Below are 19434 nucleotides of genomic sequence, written 5' to 3'. Positions count from 1 at the left end.
GGGTTGCTGGGTGGTTTAGTTTCATAATTTAACCCGCCAGTTGGCGCTGTAGTTGAGTTATTACTAAAAATCTTATTTATTATCCGATTTGGCTTATATTTAAAAAATGTATTGATAACGGTTAAAAAAAAAGTTAAAAAGTTAATTTTCTAGGCGGGACGAAATTCGCCGGGTCTGCTAGTTTATTATAATTTCAATTCAATTTTCTGTTTTCTGCGCAAGTTCTTAAGTAATATGCATAACCTGCTTTGTATTTCATAATTCCTTATACACATTTCCTCTTTTTATAGCATTTTTTATTAACTTTTTTTTTTGTTTTGGCCACCATGCCAAGCACCCGCGATGCGTCATACACCTGCCCAAGGTTAACAAAATGTGTTTATGTTTGATTTTAAACAAAATTTGCAAAGATTTATTTAAATATAAATCGTTTTTTTTATGCTAATTTATTGAAGAATTGTTTGCACATGCATATGATGAGCTCATTTATTCACTCAAATCGTGTCAAAATAAAATTTAATTTCAACATAACAGTAAGTACTATATTTTATGACATACAGTGCTTTGCTAAAATTTGCTTGCCGTTTCATTCAATTGCTGCCACACACACACACACACACATATTCATTTGGTGTTGTTTATAAACATTTATTTATAATCAAGTATGTTTATTTGTTGACTGTCAACTGTCATATTTACATACATACATATATTAAAGTGCAGTAGTCAAATGGCAAGTAAGATGACACCATCCCACAAGCATTCGCCACAAATGCTTATATTTGTAGACAACAGTGTGCATTCTGGCAGTTCATGCAAACCAAAGTAAGCAGCGATTCTTGCTTGTGTTTAGTAACAGATTCACCCACTCGTGTGCTCGTTAGATTTGTCATTGAACTTAATATGTACACTGTAAAATCTATGAGCCTGATGCATTTCATAAATCTTGTGCATAGAAATTAGGAGGGTCGTTCGATAAGTACATATGCACTATAGCAAAAGGTATGTAGTTATGTAATGCACATTCCTCTTGCTTTAGGAAATGGAAAATTTTAAGTTAACCATTTTGTATGTGCATATAGCCGAGCTAAAAAACATTAGGCCTCGTGCGCAAAAGCTTAAGCTCGGAGTTAATCATCAATATAAAAATTTAGTATGAGCTAAGGCTCACCTTTTTGTATAAGGCGCAATGGGTTTATAAGACGAAAAAAATCGTTTCTGAATAAAATTTTCCATTTTTGTTTTTAATTTGTCTGCAGATATTGGAACACCAACTCTTGAAAGTATGCCCATTCCAATGGTGATTTGATTTGGCTTGCCTTTTTACCAACCCAGATTAGTTGCTCATAAATTTCCCACTAGGCCTGAAAACGTCCTTTAATATCGTCGTTTCTGAACGTTTGGTTAATTTCATAACAATTCATTGCACCTGATATTACAACGTGCGTCAGTTATTTAACACACAAAATAAAAAATCAATATGTTTGCGAAACTAGAAGCCAAAGTTAGTAAAACCGCGTTTTTAGTTTCTTTTTTTTCAATTCAGAGTTTTTTTAAAGGGACTTTTAATTTCAAAAATTTGATTAGCTCACAAAATTTTTTTAAACTTCAATGCAGTAACTTCAATGGGTACCAAATAAAAGTGAAAATTCTGTAGAATTAAATGTCCTTTTAAAATGTTATCCTGGAATATCTGAAAATTGAAATATTTATTTTAGAAAAAAATTATATGTTAAGTACTAATCTATACACGAGCACATGCTTGATATTCATGCTTCTAACTTTATTAGGTTAAAGAAAAATCAAATTAATTAATAGGGCACACGTCAAAAAATCGAGTTCTTTATAAATAAATTTAGTTTTTAAAAAATATTTTCTCGAAAAACCCTAAGATGAAACAAATTTTTTAAAATTGTATCATCGTAATCAAAATGATATATTTTCAAATCGGTCTAGGTCACGTAAAATTTCATATTTGGTATTCACCCTAATGTACATACATAAAAGATTGTTGTATTTTTCTTTCGGCAGGTTTCGGAAAGACGAGATTAAAGTTTGGAATGCAATTTCTCAAAAATATTACGATAGATTTTCTCCAAAGTCTCGGAGAATGTTACTAAACAAAAACAAGTTGTATGGAAGTTTAAAAATGTACTATATTTCTACATACTCATCTATCCCCTATCGGCAGGATATTTTAAAAAAAGTAGTTATGTATATACATATATTTTATCTGTGACAATACATAGCAACAAGGAACAATATTTTGTAGTTTGTCAGACCTTAGTATAGGATTAAGCTTATTTCTAGTCACAAGGTGTCGGTGTTTGATTCCGCCATACCATAATCCATTGACAGACGATTGGGATTAAACGCCATTTTTACCCATGGGTTTTCACGAGCATCCATGTACGTACATATGTAGATATAGAATTCTCGTACTTTGTTTATGCAACTCTGGGGAGTCTTAATGACTACCCTGGTTGTCAGAATAAAGATGGCGGGCCGTTCTCTTATTTATATGTTATCACTTTAAGAGACACACCACAAATTGAAGAAGAAGCCCGGTCTAACATTAAAAAAAACATATATATATGCGCCAAACATTTCACTTTTATGATTCTTCTTCTTGATTGGCGCTGTACCCGCTTAATCGATTTAGGCCCACGCCAAGCACGCCAATCGTTGCTCAGCTGTGACAATTGGGAATGCCAAGGGAAGCCAAGTCCTTCTCCCCTTGGTAGTTCACTGATGACCAAATGAGGCCTTCCTCTTCCTTTGCTTCAGAAGTGGAGTTTTTGTAGGCATTAGTAACATATAGTATTTATGTAAGAATTAGCAGGCATAATAAATACTATAAAGCTAAGACGTTAGTGCACTTTTTTTAAGATGAACGCATCTAAACCACTAGGTTCACTCTTGGAGAGCAAACGACTTTAATTACGAAACCGTTTTAACAAGGTTTTTTTTTGCTTTTAACAGAGTTCGCGACCTTTCGTAGTAATAAATTGTAGAGATCATTGGCACAGAGCAATGTAATAAATGTCAAGCTGGCGCAACATGTATAAATATGTACATACATACATATGGCATATTTGAGGAAAATGTGTTTTTGTATACAATTAAGCATACCACTGCATAATTACGTACCCATACATATGTACATATATGTCCATTGTCCATAGGAATTATGTCGAACAATTTTCACTGATGCGCCTGCTAATAAGTGTGGGCATGGATAAATACTTACATACGTATGCACGCTTAACAAACAAATGTATGTTCATATGTATAACACAATTATTACAAGTGAACAACTGCATAATTGCATAAAACTAAAAGTTATTTTCATTGTATGACTACAGTAATAAATGCACATGCAATGCATACATTTGCACATACCCTGCAGGAAATGTATCTAACTATAAGCTAACTTTAAGTTGATTAGGAAGGAGCTTAAAGTCACTATTGTCTGTATATTTTCAATATTCTGCATTTGATGTAACTAACTTGTAACTAACTACTTTTGGACATAAAGGCTGCGTTTCTTTATACATTCCGGATAAACCCATTTCACAACCAGAATAAACAGAATGCCATTGAAATATACGTTTACATATCATCAGGAACGTTCTAAAGAATAAGTAAACAAAAAAGTTTATTCCAAACGTTCAGAATGAATAAAGAAATGCAGCCAAAATATCAATAGGAAAAACAAAATATTTTTTTTATTTTTTTTTTACTTTATTTATTTATTACATTTCTTATTTGTTTACATATTCTGCTGTAGGTGGTCCCATATTCAAACTCCGTCAGACATAACTTCAAAATGATAATATGAAATTTCGATCGTCCTTCGAAAAAGTATTTGCAAAGTGCAGGATATTTAAATAGAAACGCGTTTAAAGAAAACAATCTCCTGCATTACATGTCAACTAGTTTCAAGTTGTCTTTTTGTAGCTAGCTACAAGTTTTATATTTTATAGGAATCCCGCAAAAAAGCTAACTACAAGTGTTTTACTTTTTATCAATTGATAATTTTTTCCTACAGGGTACATATGCATGTGCGTATGTCTGTAAGTGCAAATAGTTTTTTTCGCATTCATTATTATTTTCTTTTTGTTTTTGCATTACTTCATTCATCAAAGTGAAATGCCACGAAATATGCCATTGCGTTTTTTAGCCAATGTTGTTTTTATATTTAGTTTCTTTGCTCACCCGAATGACTGAGTTTTGTACAAGGCAACTTAACATACATACATACATATAAATGTTGCAAGCTTCATTATAACGTAAGGTATTACATAATGTAGTAGATATGTTAGTATGAATATACTTAATAGTACATATGCCTTTTAGAAGCAAAGCAGTCAGTGTTCAAGTCGTACGGTCACGTCGTACGGTCACGCAGAAATATAGCGTCACCTTTATCAAATTAGCCCAGCAGACCACGGATCTAATGCTTACAGCTGTAATACATACAACTCGCAACAATAAGAGATACTTAACATGATCTTCCGTCCGTCAAAGGTGCCCCAGAAAAATCCACCTGTGGAAAATATTGGGTGAAATAAAAAGAGGCCAGTTTACCAGATCAAAGTTAGATTACTCCGGTTAAGGATTTCAATACAAAGGTACGCAGGTAATAACGCAGACATCCCATCAGAAGATGATGTTATATCCATCCAAATTTGTGGTTCAAAGTTGGAGTAAGTTATCTCCACTCGGAGGAGCTGCAGATCAGTCAATATTTTCAGCTGCCAAACGATTACACAGTGGTCTTAGAATTATTTTTTGTCTAAAATAAAAGAAATATCTGGCGCTTATACATTCGCTAGTGGTTGACTGAGCTGCTTCTCCGATTTTGGGTGAGAGTGTGTGAGGAGAGGCCTACAATTCCAGACAGAAAACCCACTATCTTCGTCGATTTCCAGCGCGGTTTACAGATTCCAAAGTAGGAAAATCGGTAGTTTTGTATTAATAGTGAAGTTATTATGTAGACATCATTATTCGGAAGGGGACGGTCACAGGAGGCAGTACAAAAGTTTAGATCGCCTGCCTGACCCACCAAATCGTATATAAAAGTATATATCTACGAGCACTTTCCTACATCGCACCACTCTTTAAATAATTAAATACCATTGACCGCTTCGGATGGAGTTGAACTCGAGAGTTAATTAACCTCTAGGCTGTCGCCAACACCACCAGTAACGCAATAATAAACTCATTTATTTTTATTATTTTTTTTTGTCCGCATATTGTCATCGCGCGTTTGACAGCTGTCACTTGTCATATTTTCAGCATTTCTATTTGCAAAGCAGCCAGATATGTACATGCATATATATAAATGTATGTATGCATAATTATACAAAATTATTTATCATTAACACGCTCATACACTCATAAAAGCATGTTAATAGGTACACTTATGTACATACATATGTATGTGAGCATGTTAAAGGCTAGCGGTTAAAACCACTGAAATTTAACATATACATGCCTACCTACGTATTTACACAAATTTACATATAGATATGTACATATTTTTATTATTACTACTACTACATATTAAGGCTTTTTTCTGCGCACTGCAATCAATATTTAGTTTTTGTCATGCTTTGTTTTTGCGCTCCACCCCACTTTTCATACATTTAATGGTTACTTAGATAGTAAAACAGTGAAAGTGCCGCCGTGTTTACTTGAACAAAAAAAAACAACAACAACACTGGCATAGTTGTGTCAGTACTGCGCTTTGAATCATTAATGACTTTTAGTTTTAGAGGACTCGTATCCAGGCATTTGATAGAAAGAAATGAAATCGTCTAGCCACGCAGTACTCGTACATATTAATATAAAATTATAGTATGGTATCGTAGTTACGATCGATTTTTTTTATGCATTTTCATGCTATCTTTTTTTCATTATTCTTTCTGCTTATCTATGCACTTTATAAGATTGTTACAATTAATAAAATTGTGAATGAATCACTTTTTGAGCTTCCATCGTCATTAACCAATGCATGTTTATACATATGCACATACGAGTACACATTAGGGTGGTCCGAAAACAGCAAAGTCGGAATTGAAATGCTCTCACCCCTAGGATTTTTTTTTTTGAAATCAAAACATATTTAGAGGTCGCTCAAAGCGCTTAAAATTTTCTATGTATTTTTATATGGAAAAAAAGAACTTTTCGTAGAAATGGTATAGAATTCTTGAAAATCAATATTTTTCGATCGGAAAACTCCGGTTCTCTTCAGCAGACTTTCAATAATAATACCCAATTGTTTATTTAACAATTTTTTAATACTAACTATTTTTTATTGGTCCCCCCATTGAATTATAGTTGCGATGAAAAAATGGTTAAGTAAATAATTGAGGATTATTTGATTGAGCTTTTATATTAGCTTTCTTAGAAAGTTTTTTTGGGTATGCATAGATATGTATCTAAATGTATATCTACATAAACACATATGTACATATGTATACATAATCAGAGAACTAGTTCATACAATTAATGTACAATTTAAGTGAGTATTTAAGTATTTGCCGGATATAAAAACTGTAGGATAATTTATTTTCGGTGCTTACAAGAGGGTAGCGCTTAACCGAGAAATACTTTTTTAAATCACTGAAAAAATTTGTTACTCATACGCCATGTTGCACAAGTATACTCTGTTGTAGAGTTGGATTTTTTAGTTCACTTTAAAGGTTAGTTCACTTTTAGTTCGTTCAGCTCAATGATCTAGCTCTCTGAGTCTTAGTTCATTCACCTTATTGAACTAGTACGGTAGTAGGAGCTAGCTGAGTTACAAAATAACAAAAAGGATGATTATGGAAATTCGGAAGTGTCTGCATTTAATTTTCTTTTCGTGAATTTTGCCTTCGAAATGCGAGAAAATTTCGCTTCGCTTTGACATCTGAAAGAGAAAGGCTTTTGTTAAACAACAAATACCAAAAACTCAACTCAAATACTTAGGTATTCCTTAACACAAATTACAGTAAACGTTGTAAAATATTGAAATTTAAATTAAATAAAATATCTTTTAGCCCTGACCACGAAAAACGAGTACCCATATGTGTTGTAAAATCACATTTCCATTTTTATTGGAGTGTTGCCACAGAAAACTTTAGTTCACTTTAATGAACGAACTAATGAACTAGTTCAATTAAAACTGCTGGCTCTTTCGCTCTTTAGTTCAAAAGCTTCCCAAGCCTACTTTGTTGACATTTTCTACTAATTCAAAACATTGTTTTAATAAAAATTATAGAATATTGGATAGCCTCCATCTGGGCACTACCGTATGTAGGCTATAGGTTAGTACATCGTACAGTTCCATAAGTAACGTTATTCTTTTTCTTAACGTTTTTTCTGACAGGATGTTATACACAAAAACTCAGGCATTGTAAGTAGGGAATTATATCGCAAGGAATTCAGAATTTTATTGACAAACAACCTATGTCATATTTTGGTTGAATTCAGTTCAAAACGCCCTATCTCAGCTGCCGATTCGTAAACGCCCTATCTCAAACGAAAATACATTGAAAATGCCCTCAGATAGGGCGTTTTCAAATCGGCAGCTGAGATGGGGCGGTTTTGATCTGAATTCTGAGATATGGTGTTTTTCAATCAAATTCTAAAATAGGGGGTTCTTCAACCAAATTCTGAAATAAGGCGTTGTTGAAAAATTGTCTGAGATAGGGCGTTTCCGAACTGGCTGCCAAGATAGGTCGATCTTCAACTCATCTATCGATATGCTATAAATATCAATTGCGAAATCCCACAAGATTTACGAATGAGTTTTAAAATGTTGTGCGATGTCATTTCATTCATCTTTTATATTGCCATAGTATTTCAAAACTATTCCTCTTCGCAAATCATTCACTCAAAGGTATGCCCACGCAAAAAAATAAAAAAAAAAATTATTCAACGTAAAATATTAAGAAGTAAAATTTCGAAAAAGTTGAAACACACCCAACAAATTTTTTTGCTCACTATTTTCCACACAATTCTTCTTTTTTTTGTTTTTGCTTCGCTATTTCTCCTATTCTAGTTTATTTGAGACTGTCGCCAACGAGCACAAAATTTAATCATATATGTATGTATGTAGACTTTTTGTTTAAGGAGCACTGAAGTACGCCACAGCACGGAATCCATTTGCATTTTAATTTATTTATGAAAATAGGTACTAGAGTTGGGTAGTTCTCGAACTAGTTCGTTCATTGAACTAGTTCCTCGAATTGAATGAACGACCTAGTTCAAAATTTAATATGAACTAAAATAAACTATTTTTTCAGCCCTGATTCTATAACACAAATCGGAAATATTTAGTCATATTTGCCCACTGTTTTCGGTGTGGGCGGAGGGGGCATCTAAACCCCCACGCATTTTACAAAAAAGTGCATAATTTAAACCGAATTTGTTCCATTAATGCTCGGAAATTGGAAGGATTTGTTTTAAGTTATACTTGAATCTTCTGACTGTGCGTTTAAGTATTTTTTTTTTTTTGAAAAAAATGTTAGTCAGTTTTTTCTGACCTTTGGGTCAAGATGCAGGGATGATATTTTCAGGAACAGTATTCGAGAGTTCTAGCTTTAATTTAAGCCTAAGTGGAAGGTTTCATCACGTTTTCTTTCTTTGCTAGAGCTTTCCAAATATAACACTTGGAGTTTTTAAAAATACCGTTATATGGAAATTGGCGCATTTGTGGGCGGATTTTGTTTATATAAACATCACCTTAAAATTAACTAAAGAAGCTTGTGTTCTAAATTTAGGTTAATTTTTTCTATTGGGTTGTTCACACTTGCCCGGTTATCAGGTTATCTGGTTATGTGGTTATATTATTATTCAGTTTACAACAATAACATAGACTACAGAATAATAATTTTTAACCAGATAAACTGATAACCAGGCAACCAGGCAACCCATAATATGGACAAGTTTTTCGTGATTTCTCCCACTGTGCGTATACATAATTGTGTTCCGAAAAATCGTTCCGTTTCGTGAACGAGAATGAACTAAATGCAGTAGTTCATTTAAATGCTCTGAAATATGGTGATCGATCACCAAAATTAACAACATTTGTTCGTTCACAGCAGCTGACCGTGGATACACCTGTTTGCCGGCAGTTAATACATATGAACACGCTTAGATTTAAATGTAAAAAGTTAAAAGCATATCTACATAGTATTTATATATAAACGTATACGAATTTAGGAATTTAGCATCTAATTAACAAGTGTGCTCATAGTCTCAAAATAATAAAAAAAAAAAATTAAAAAACTATCCCCAAAGTTTGTGTAATGCAAATGAAGCGTCACAAAGGTCGTAAATTTTGTCATTCACTAAACAAATAAAAAATGTAATTAGCATATTTAATGTATTTAACTTAAGACAATAATGAAAACGAAATTCCTAAAAAAATAAACACGTGTTTATTTTACAGTAAATACTAGTATTCGTATGAGTATTTTTCTTCAAAGCGATAACACTTTTCGTGAAATTTTCTTTTATCATTTGTTTGTATGATCATTTTACTACTAGCGTTGTGTACATATGTATGTAGAAACATAGACACGTATATAAATAGTTACTACAAATAATATTACTAATTTCAGTTCTAACTAATAGAACGTCTAACAGCTGTAACTTTTGCGGTTTTATATTTTTTTCGCTGGTTAGTATACACACTATCAGCTTAATGAGTAAATACATACATACATATGCACATATGCGGTCACATTTATTTTTGTTTTTCTTAAAATAACATGAACTTATGCACACCATTATGTACGTAGGTCTGTGCTTAGGTAAACAAATCGCTTAAATCAAATATATTTCTAACAAATTTGAAGGCTAGGTATAGTAATTGAATTTATTTTTAAATGGAGGGAATATTTTTCATAAATATACATACTACAAATGTATAACAAATCTGCTTACTTACAATGAAAATATTTACATAGGTATATACCATAAATGTGTATAAATATTTTCGTATTCAAATGTTAAAAGGGTTAATAGAGGCATACTTGTGAATAGATATTCCATTAGATATTCATTGAAGGAATAAGCAGCACAAAAAGATTTTAACTTTAAATTCCTATCGCCTTTTTAATTTGATAGAAATTTTTTTATTCCACTTTTTCAAACTGTAGAGGAAAAAAACTTCCCAAACGCAATTTCGAAAATGTTTTTGTGTTAATGAGCCTTACCTAAGTCCAGTTTTTCAAATTTTAGTTAAAAGAAATATACCCAAAATATTTTTGCGTTCGAAGCGAAACATTACTCCAAGGGAATCGGTAGAAATCGACGTAAAGAAAATTGTTAGTACCTATTAACTATTTTAAATTTAGTGGATTTACTGTTAGCCCAGTAAATTTAGATCAACTTGGTACGAAGAAAAAAAAAACTGTATGTAGTAGGGAACTTTTGATGCAGTTTACTTAATGGAATCCACAAGACCGCGTCAAATTGTCCATTATAACCGAGGTGTCCATATTATCAGAATACAATATTTTTTAAATAATAAAGAAATGATGTACATGGTGTACATGTATAAATGCAAAATTTTGTACTTTTCATGCTTATAAATAGATTGCACTGTAGATATTCTGCCGAAATCTAAAATGAAATCTAATTTTTTTAACTTCTGGAAAATTCTTCAATTAAAAAAAGTTGGGGAACAAACGTTGCTAACAAAGGGATATCCTGCTTATATCCGCAATAAAATCTGTGTTTTGTTAACTTTAGTCCTGAAATTGTAATTTCCGTTTCTAAGGGTTTGTCGCCTTAAACAAAAATCTTTCCGAACAAGTAGTTCTGATACCTCCAACAACATTTAGTTTTTTTTTTTAATTTATTAAAAAAAGCAGAGATAAGAATCTTAACCAATTAAAATTCTTTTCAAACAAATGTATACCAATTTTTTGAACTGTCATTAAAAAATGCAGGTTTATGTGTCACGCTTACAAATATTTAGTTGCACGTAGTTAGTACTTATTTGCGATAATTTACTATTTGATGAGGCTGTAATATAGAATAGCATTCTATCTATAAAAAAATATACAAATACGTAAGTATGTATGTATGTACATATGTACGTATGTATTTGTATGTGCGGTAGAAAACTGATTTCGTAAAAGATTAAGTGTTTATTGTGTCAGTTTTGACACTTAGTCATAAAGCAGGAACGGCACATGCTCGAGATTTGATCATTGAGATAAAATTGTGTGCAAATGATATGCATATTAGGGTTATCCAAAATTTCTACTATACGTGCAAGTATGTTAAAGATGTAGTACAATTGGGGTACCCACTGATATGTATTAGTGAATTAAAAGTGCTCGGCTGTCTGAATAATCGAGTATCCAGAACTGGTATGAAATGCGTCATTGTTTTTTTTTTAATATACCCGAAATTGAAAATTGATTTTGACTCATAGGGGAAATACTCTGCACGATAATCAAGGTGAGTTACGTGAGTAATGCATTAAAAAGAAAAGGTGCGACCGCTCCGCTTTTAACGAAATCGGTAACCGGTACTAAAAATTCGGATTTTTCAAAATTGGTAACCGGTAAAAAACCGACTTAATTTTTTAAATTACCTTTACAAAAAATGGGCGTGACTACTTCGTTTTTCTCAAAATTGGCAGCCCTTACTAAAAACACGGGTATTGCAAAATTGGTAACCAATTCAGAAAAATCGATTTCATTGTTGAAGTAGAAGATGGAAGCATAGGCAATTCTTCTGGACCTGCATAATATTTTGGTATCCCTGCTGCTTAAAACGGACTTTAATTATACCTAAACTGGGCACAAAGGAATTGGGACACTGGGTCTTGGAATAAAAAATAAAAAGTTGTGATACGAAGAACCGAGGCTCGCTCTATGATCTACAAAGAGGAAACAAATCTTTAACAATCAGGCAGCACTGAAGGCCTTAGACTCACACATATGTAGACTATGCAAAGTCCCCTATTGAAAGCCGCGGATCTTTGAACGGGAAGGAACACTATAGGTATCCCAATGACCACCTTTAAACAGCTTGTCAGACATCACAACTCTCCAGTAGCCAAGGAGCGCTGAAACAGTCTTTGTTCCTGTGAAACTTTCAAAATTGCCTGGGCACTTGAAAACGAAAGGTATCCTCAACCCAGATTGTACGAAACTTGTCTGCAACTAGTTTTGTTTCCTTGAATTTAAAATAATTTTCTTGTGAGTCTACGTGAAAATTCTCGTTCTATACCTATCCCCTCTCATATTACAACACTTTTGTAATGCACTGTTAAATTACTTAATTTCACTTAATAAAAAATCACTTTATCATAAAATCCTGCTAGATCTAATTTTTATTTATGTAGTAGTATACATATGTACGTATGTACAGGTGTAAATGCATAAAAATGTAATTGCATATGTAATTGACTCAGAGGGAAACACCTGCGCCCAAGTTGTAAACGCACCACGTTTTGACTTTTTGAACCAATAAAATAAAAAACAATAACTTAGTTAATGCGGCGAGATATTGGAAATCAAAGGAATTTCAGACATACATACGTATGTACGTACATTAGACCGTGCCACCTTACAAGCAAAGGAGTTTTTTTTTTGTCGAACCTAGGGTCGCTTTTTATATTTTTCGGGGACACCTATGTACATTTGGCAAAAAAAATTAAATAGTTCTACTGGAATGGTGAAAAAACTTTCGTTGCAAAAGTTCAATGATAGCTATAATCTACTGACATTAGGATGGTACGTATGTAAGAGTGATTAGAAGTAAGATCTGGTGAGTAAGTACTAGAACGGGGTACTTAAGGTTAGTGAACTTTGGAATATAAAAAAATTATGCTCGATACAAAAAAATTGATATATCATATTTTAAGATATGATTGAAAATGAGGAAGATAAAATGAAAAATTTAAAGAGGCTAGTAGGCGTTCGGCCAAGAAATTTATGTATATGCATGTATATCGAGCCCTAACGGCCAAAATAACGTAAGCGACATTTTTTTTTTTCATTTTCTTTTCGATGCAGAAATGCAGGCATATCTCTGCATCAAAAAGAATATTTTTTTTAAATGTCGCTTACGTTACTTTGGCGGTTAGGGCTCGATATATTTCTTTTTCAAATTGCCTTGCAAAAATACTTTAGATTCAGGGGTGCATGACGATTTTATTTGAATTTTTCTTTTTGCTGGTACGGTCTAATGTGCATACATATGTACATATGTACTTATATAAGTATGTATATGTAAAACATTTTTATATGAGGGATTAGTTACTTACGAATTGAACGAGTTTCAATATGCCAGGCACTGTCGTAAAGTAACCGATATTGATTTTCAATGCGCTGAGACCACCGCCACCACTGGGCGCTGTTGTTTGCGTGGTAGTATTGCGTTCAACGGTAACTACTGTTTCCACCATTTTTTTATGATTTTGCGTTTTTTGTCTTTCTTATTAACAAATTTTCCTTCTTAATGCACAAGTGACTGAGCTAACTAGAAAATAATAACACAAGACTAAAGGAGTGGGATATTAGACACAATATATGTAGTAGTTAAATATATATATGAACTTTTTTATTTTTTTTTGAGTTATTCACATTCAGGTTCACTGATAGCAGCGCGTAACTTTCGCTCTTTAGAAAATATTTACTACTTAGTGTATTTTATATTACAATAAGCATTACGTGTACTTATAGTACTTATAAGTATGTATGTTTTGATGCGTATAGTAATAACCGAATAGCGGCAGTGTTCAGTCGTAACTAACGGTATGTTTAGGTTTTAGTTAACCTTTAAGTTGACCAAAGTCCGTAGACTTTACTGTAAACCGATCATTTGCTAAAACAAGAATAAAATTACAACAAACCGGACGCTCAGGGAAACACACACGCACTAACTAGTTTGTATGCTAAGTTAGAATGAGCGAAGCTGCCACAGATTGCCACAACACAAGCCAAGTCAAGTCAAGTCTCGCGGCCTACTGCTAGCACTAAGCCAAAACAGAAAGAATTCCACAAAAAAAAACAAAAACAGAACTAAATAAACGGTCATACGCCAGTACAAAAATAGTACATGCATATACTAACTTATTTTTGCGATTATTATGTTATTCTTTCTGGTTTGGATTTTCTTGTCCAATAGTTTTGCACTATGAGTGTTGATCGTTATTACTGGAGCACTTTTTGGTGTTTTTTTTCTCTTTGCTTTGGGCCACTACTAGGCTGCTTAGAACATTAGTTGGCTACTAAATATGTACATATGTACGTATGTACTCGTATATACATATGTAGATGTGAACGAAGTTTATGCCTTCTGCATTCGCTTTCACTGCCTAACAAGACTCACCGTTCCGAACCGATCTTAGCCGTTTGAACGCGTTATTGCAACTGATTGCTTCATTGCGAGACGCTATTTCCGAGTTTGGACAAACTCTCTAAAATCCAATTGCGGCGCGGAGGCAACTGTTGCTCACTTAGTTCGCTGGTTGTTAGCTGGCGCGCTCTTCCAAATACATACGACACACATAGTATGTATGCATGTGCATACACAAGTAGTGAGCACACTTTTTATTAATTTACTTTGGTTGGCGATTTTTACCTATATGTTTTTGTTTTCGGCTTTTATTTACACTTATCAACGCTTGCTTTTCGCTATGTGCTACACTGTTATCCAAATTAAAAAGAAAATTATTGCGAAGGGACCGAGTCACGGCAACCCCACTTACTAGCTATCGGGTTCAGTTTTGTTACAGTTAGCGAATCATTGTTATTGTAGCAGCAGTGCTCAGACCCCGGGGTGTGGTTATGCGTCATTCTCATCCTCCGACTCTGCAAGCCTGAGGCCAAGAAAGCTGGTGATTTCGATGGGCGCAGTTCATCAGGCTCCGAGTGTCAAGGTCGTCGGGTTGGAGGTGCATGGGCAGGTGTTAGCCAGCTCTGAATATTGAGGCGAGACGTGGCTGTTGAGTCTGTGACACCACGCCGATGCATTTGGTCTCTCTCGTCGGTTCTGCTTGTTCGATATTGTTGGTAGGCGGTCGAACACCTGGGACTATAAAGGTCTATGAGTGCTGAGACTCGTCCTGACTGCTTGGCTGTGAAGATTGTTGAGCGCTGCTCTGTATCGTGCTGCCTCGAACGGATGGTCTATGTACGGCTCGATGCGAGGTCTCTAGTCATGCATGATGTTGTATTCTTTCACCGTCAGCATCTGCATTTCTGCCAGGTGATACGCGGACGACATGAAGTGGCAGCCTGTGGTTGTACGTAGAGCTCCGTTCTGGCAGGTTTGTAAGTTTCTCCACTGCGTGTCGCTCGTTCCTGGCGACAACACTGGCGCTGCGTAGTTTACCACCGACCGGCCGATCGCTTTGTGAATTGTGGGCAGAGTTTCCTTTTCGGCTCGCCAGGTGCTTTGTACCCGGCTGGAAATTTTTTACAAGTGGATGTGGCATGCGCTGAGTAAAAAAAGAGGCGGTCGAACGTCACTCCCAGAATTTTCGATCTGTTGTCAGTCGGTATTTTTGAGTCCTGGAGGTATAGGCAAAGAGTCGCGTGATTAACCTTGTCCAACGCCTTTGGCACATGGCATTCACATGGAATCGGTCTCAACCTAAATCGACTCCCGACCTGTGAATGCCGTTTTTGGTACACAACTACCCAACAACGTGGAACGGAGTGAGTTTTGTATGCCTCGGAGACACGCACCACAATAGCCCAACTTCGCTTTGGATATTAAAGTAGGCTAAACTCGTACCTGTGAGCAAATATTCCAACGAGTGCCCGGTATGAGGAGAGTCGCCACATGATTCACGGCACCTGTCCACCTGCCCCCCAACGCGCTAACGCGATCATCAACGTGATCTCTACATGAGCTCTATACTGGCATTGACATGTAGTACTTTTGAACGATGATGCTCTGTGGAAAATATCCCTCTACTCGGCATCTATGGGTAGGCGCCCAAAGCTCCGATAACATTTAGGACATAAGTAAGTCGGCCGTGGACTTCGTCTTTCAATTCGTATAGTCCCCATAGTGTTCATACTAGTCCCCGGTCATGCGGTGATGAAGCAAGGTAGTTCGGAGAAATAGATATTTACTTAACAGGACAGGTCATCAATGTCATTGTCGAACGGAAAACTTTATCTAGCAGCTGGGAAGCTTGGAAACAAAGAAATGAGGATTGCTGATAATTCGCGGTCCACCGTATGATTTCCTGTCATCGACAAGTAGAAGATCTTGGTCAGATATTCCACTGTCGGCAGACCCAACTTTTTCAGTAGCTGAAGAGGCGCACTGTTTTTTTTGGCAGTGTACATACATCTCCTTCTGATCTGGGTGTGAATTGCCGGCTGAAGTAGCTCGCGCTTCGCTTCTGATCCGACGAGGTGCGATCACCAAATGAAATTTTCACTCTGCAATCCGCTTCATGGAATTGGGTACGGACCTTACAGTTGAGCAGAGTTTGATCCCACCAATGGTGATGTTGCAGGTCTTCAGATGCTCTTCAAACCTTTTCCGCTTATGCTGGCTTGCCAGTTGCCGAATGTCCAAAGTAAGATCTCTAATTAGGAAATCCGTGGGATTGACCGGGAGAAATTGATCACGCATATATACCATAATTACCAGACGCTTCAGCCGGAAAATTGCGCAGGTTTCTGGCATGCACCTCTGTTGGTTCGAGAGGGTGACAAAGGTGCTTTCAGTAACTTCCGCGCAGCCATCCCTAGGCCTTCTTGAAGTTTAGATAGGTGCGGTGAATCGCGGACGCTAAAGCGGCTGGTTTATCAGTCGAAGGCACTATAGTTGGACAGATTTTAATGTCAAAGACCATTATGCGGTGAAGTCCCCTACTACTATATGGTTTTTACTCCCTCATTCCTTTATTCTAGGAAGGTGTCCCTGCAGTCGATGGCTTCTTCAATGACTGCACTCTATTTGGTTAAGTTTAAAGACTAGGCTTCCGCCATTGTCTCGCTCGCAATCTTTACAGAGAATATTACAACTGCCTAACAGAGAGAAGGGCTCGGCTTCACTTGCCATTTTCCATTGGCAAGAAAAATGGCTGCGCGCTTTGTTGGACTCTGCAAAAATCGCCAAGATGGTTCCTGGGGTACTTGATTATTGCACCACCGTATTTCACGAGGTTGTAGCCATGGAAGAAGGGGCGCCGTATGGCGTAAGCAATAGAAGGTCACATCCCTTGTGGCCCAATTTCTGTGTAACCCTAAGCCATAACCAATTCTTGGGTGGATCCACCCCCCGCAAGAGTTGCACCTAACCGAAGTGGATTTCTGATGGAACCTTCTCTGGGTCGACCAGTAAGGCGTTGTTCCAGGGACGAGCAACGATTGGCTGCTCGCTGGTGTAGATAAAAGGTCTCAAAGGATCATAACAATTAATTATCCCCAGTAATTAATTTACATATTAGGCTCGCTATGTACTTTTAATGAAAACTTTTTATGAATAAAAAAAGTTTAGGGAGAGGCTCTATGCAATGCCTTCCTCGATCCGGTCTAGGTAACCGGAATTACCCAGATACCCGGAAAACCCGACAACCCTAACGGCCTTGTCCCTGTGGACCAACCCTACAGAAGCTGCACGCTTCCTAGGGCTGCCGTTAGTGGAACTTGACGACAACGACTGAGATACCAACCGTCCTGGGCGGGGTTGTTGTAGCCGCTACAACAACAACAACCCAGATCTATGGCCCTATTTTCTATGGCGACTGATAGCCGATGGCCAACCATATACAAAAATTCGAATTACGTATGGCAACTGGCTACTGAGTCTAGTAGCGCAATTTGCTGTTTCCCGTTTATAACGATTTTATTTGTTTACAGAATTTTTTAAACGCATTGGAGCAAAGTTGCCAATTACTTCGAAATGTACATTTCGTAAATTCGGATATTGTGTGCGTATTTCTGTATACTGAGATTAATCGCTATACATAATACAATGTACGATACTGGTAGCCACGGCTACTAGACCAACAACTAGACACCAGTTGCAATACATAATAGGGCCAAAGGACTGGCACTCCGGAAATACTCCCCAAAAGTCTGGGGAACTTTTTTTGTATTACTAACACATCCCTCATATTGAAGGTTTTAAAATCACTAGCATATCAGCAACAACTGGGTGTATTCGAACTGCAATTAAAGGGGCATTGTTACTTTTTATGAAGGAGCATCACGATCTACGAAAATTTGTGCAACTCTCCCTACGTCAAGCGTTCGTAGCTCTCACATTTTAAATTAAAGTAAAATCACTATATAAAAACTTTTTAATACATATGCATATCAACATGAAAACAAGCATTGTAAACATTATACTTATAAAATTAATACAAATAAAATTGATAAATGTCTTAGAACAAGTAAATATGTCTACATGGTAAAAACAATAAATTGTAATATCCTAATAATTAAGATGTGAGACCCGCCTGGCGCATGGTGTCTTGGGTAATCTATGATTTATTTCGTAAAAAGTTTATAAGCTCCATATCTTTTGCCATTACGGTAACTCTACGTGCATGCAATGCCAAGAGATTTGCATCCTCAAAACGTCCTTCAACGTAGGCCTCAGTGGCTACGTGCAGGGCCTCTAAAGCCTTTAATGTTATAGATCTTACATCCGTATCATTGCTCAACAGTATTTCTCGCACAAGACGACCAAAGGCTGCGCGTGGTATCATTAAATCCGTCCGTGCAATTAATTGTGCGTGTAAAAATTTCCCTTTACGTTGGGTTTTACGTTTGTGCGGTGTTGCTGCTTTCGTTGATGCAGTCGTTGTTTGTACATGTTCCAGCGTACCCTGCTCTAATGGCCTTTGCGCCTTCTCCAATGGTTTGACCGCTGTGGCGCCGACTTGTTTAGCTGAAGACCTGTTTTGGCTAGCCAGAGTTGCTGAACTATCTTTATTAACACAGCTTTCATTTTGCTTGTCCATATTTGTAGTTGGAGCAACTGAACGATGTTCTTTTGACGAATTATGTACATATCGGCTTCCGGTATTCGTAAACTCCAAACCATAGTCAGTACCATCGGTATCAGGTGCTGGTGAGCGGAAGCCTTGATCATCTGTTGCTAGCCCATCTTCTGCTGAGCTACTAGTGTCCGTTTCGCCCAAATCAGCAGCTGGATGCCTGCGCTGATGTGCAGATTTTTTAAGCGCAGAATTTGATCCAGGCTTTCGTGGTGGTCGCATCTTTGTCCAATGTAAAAGCTTTCAGTAGCAGGGAATTACAAGTTGCCTATCCTCCAGAATAATTATTTTATGCCGTTTAATAACAGAATCAGGATATGTTTGATGTATTATTAAAATAATGGGAACATGCACGGTTTATTTATTAAATTTCACTTTGATTTGAAATTTCTTTTGGTAAGGCAGTTCGTGGCACTGCCATATCGGCAATAGAATACAAG

The 19434-nt window shown here is 36.0% G+C and overlaps 2 protein-coding genes across 7 annotated transcripts in view; both read right to left on the bottom strand.

The window, feature by feature from the left end:
- LOC108368276 (CKLF-like MARVEL transmembrane domain-containing protein 4) overlaps nucleotides 1-14426 on the bottom strand; it is a 37977-nt gene extending 23551 nt beyond the window's left edge. Inside the window, exons 1-2 of one of the 6 annotated variants that reach the window (XM_017623107.1) lie at nucleotides 14353-14426; nucleotides 13286-13500 (exon numbers count right to left, since the gene is read on the bottom strand). In XM_017623107.1, coding sequence (XP_017478596.1) covers nucleotides 13286-13426 — 141 coding nt within the window. In that variant the 5' untranslated portion in view covers nucleotides 13427-13500; nucleotides 14353-14426. Of the gene's footprint in view, nucleotides 1-13285; nucleotides 13501-13604; nucleotides 13639-14178; nucleotides 14202-14279 lie in introns of those variants that run through there. The other 5 variants (XM_017623110.1, XM_017623109.1, XM_017623108.1 and 2 more) reach the window with 5 other exon arrangements.
- A 3851-nt stretch (nucleotides 14427-18277) lies between these two features.
- Nucleotides 18278-19216, bottom strand: LOC108368275 (histone H3.3 type c-like). The gene has a single exon (XM_017623106.1). It carries the CDS (start codon nucleotides 19214-19216, stop codon nucleotides 18476-18478), a length of 741 nt encoding a protein of 246 aa, XP_017478595.1. The 3' UTR covers nucleotides 18278-18475.
- Nucleotides 19217-19434: the final 218 nt, after the last annotated feature.

Source organism: Rhagoletis zephyria, unplaced genomic scaffold (genome assembly GCF_001687245.7).
Source record: "Rhagoletis zephyria isolate East Lansing unplaced genomic scaffold, Rhagoletis_zephyria_1.1 Rzeph_scaffold_03044, whole genome shotgun sequence".
Classification (NCBI taxonomy): domain Eukaryota; kingdom Metazoa; phylum Arthropoda; class Insecta; order Diptera; family Tephritidae; genus Rhagoletis; species Rhagoletis zephyria.
Note: the sequence above shows the minus strand (reverse complement) of the source record. Positions and strands in the feature narration are given on the sequence as shown.

Coding starts and splice junctions, on each gene's coding strand:
- LOC108368275 (XM_017623106.1), bottom strand. CDS start 19,216: ATGCGACCACCACGAAAGCCTGGATCAAATTCTGCGCTTAAAAAATCT.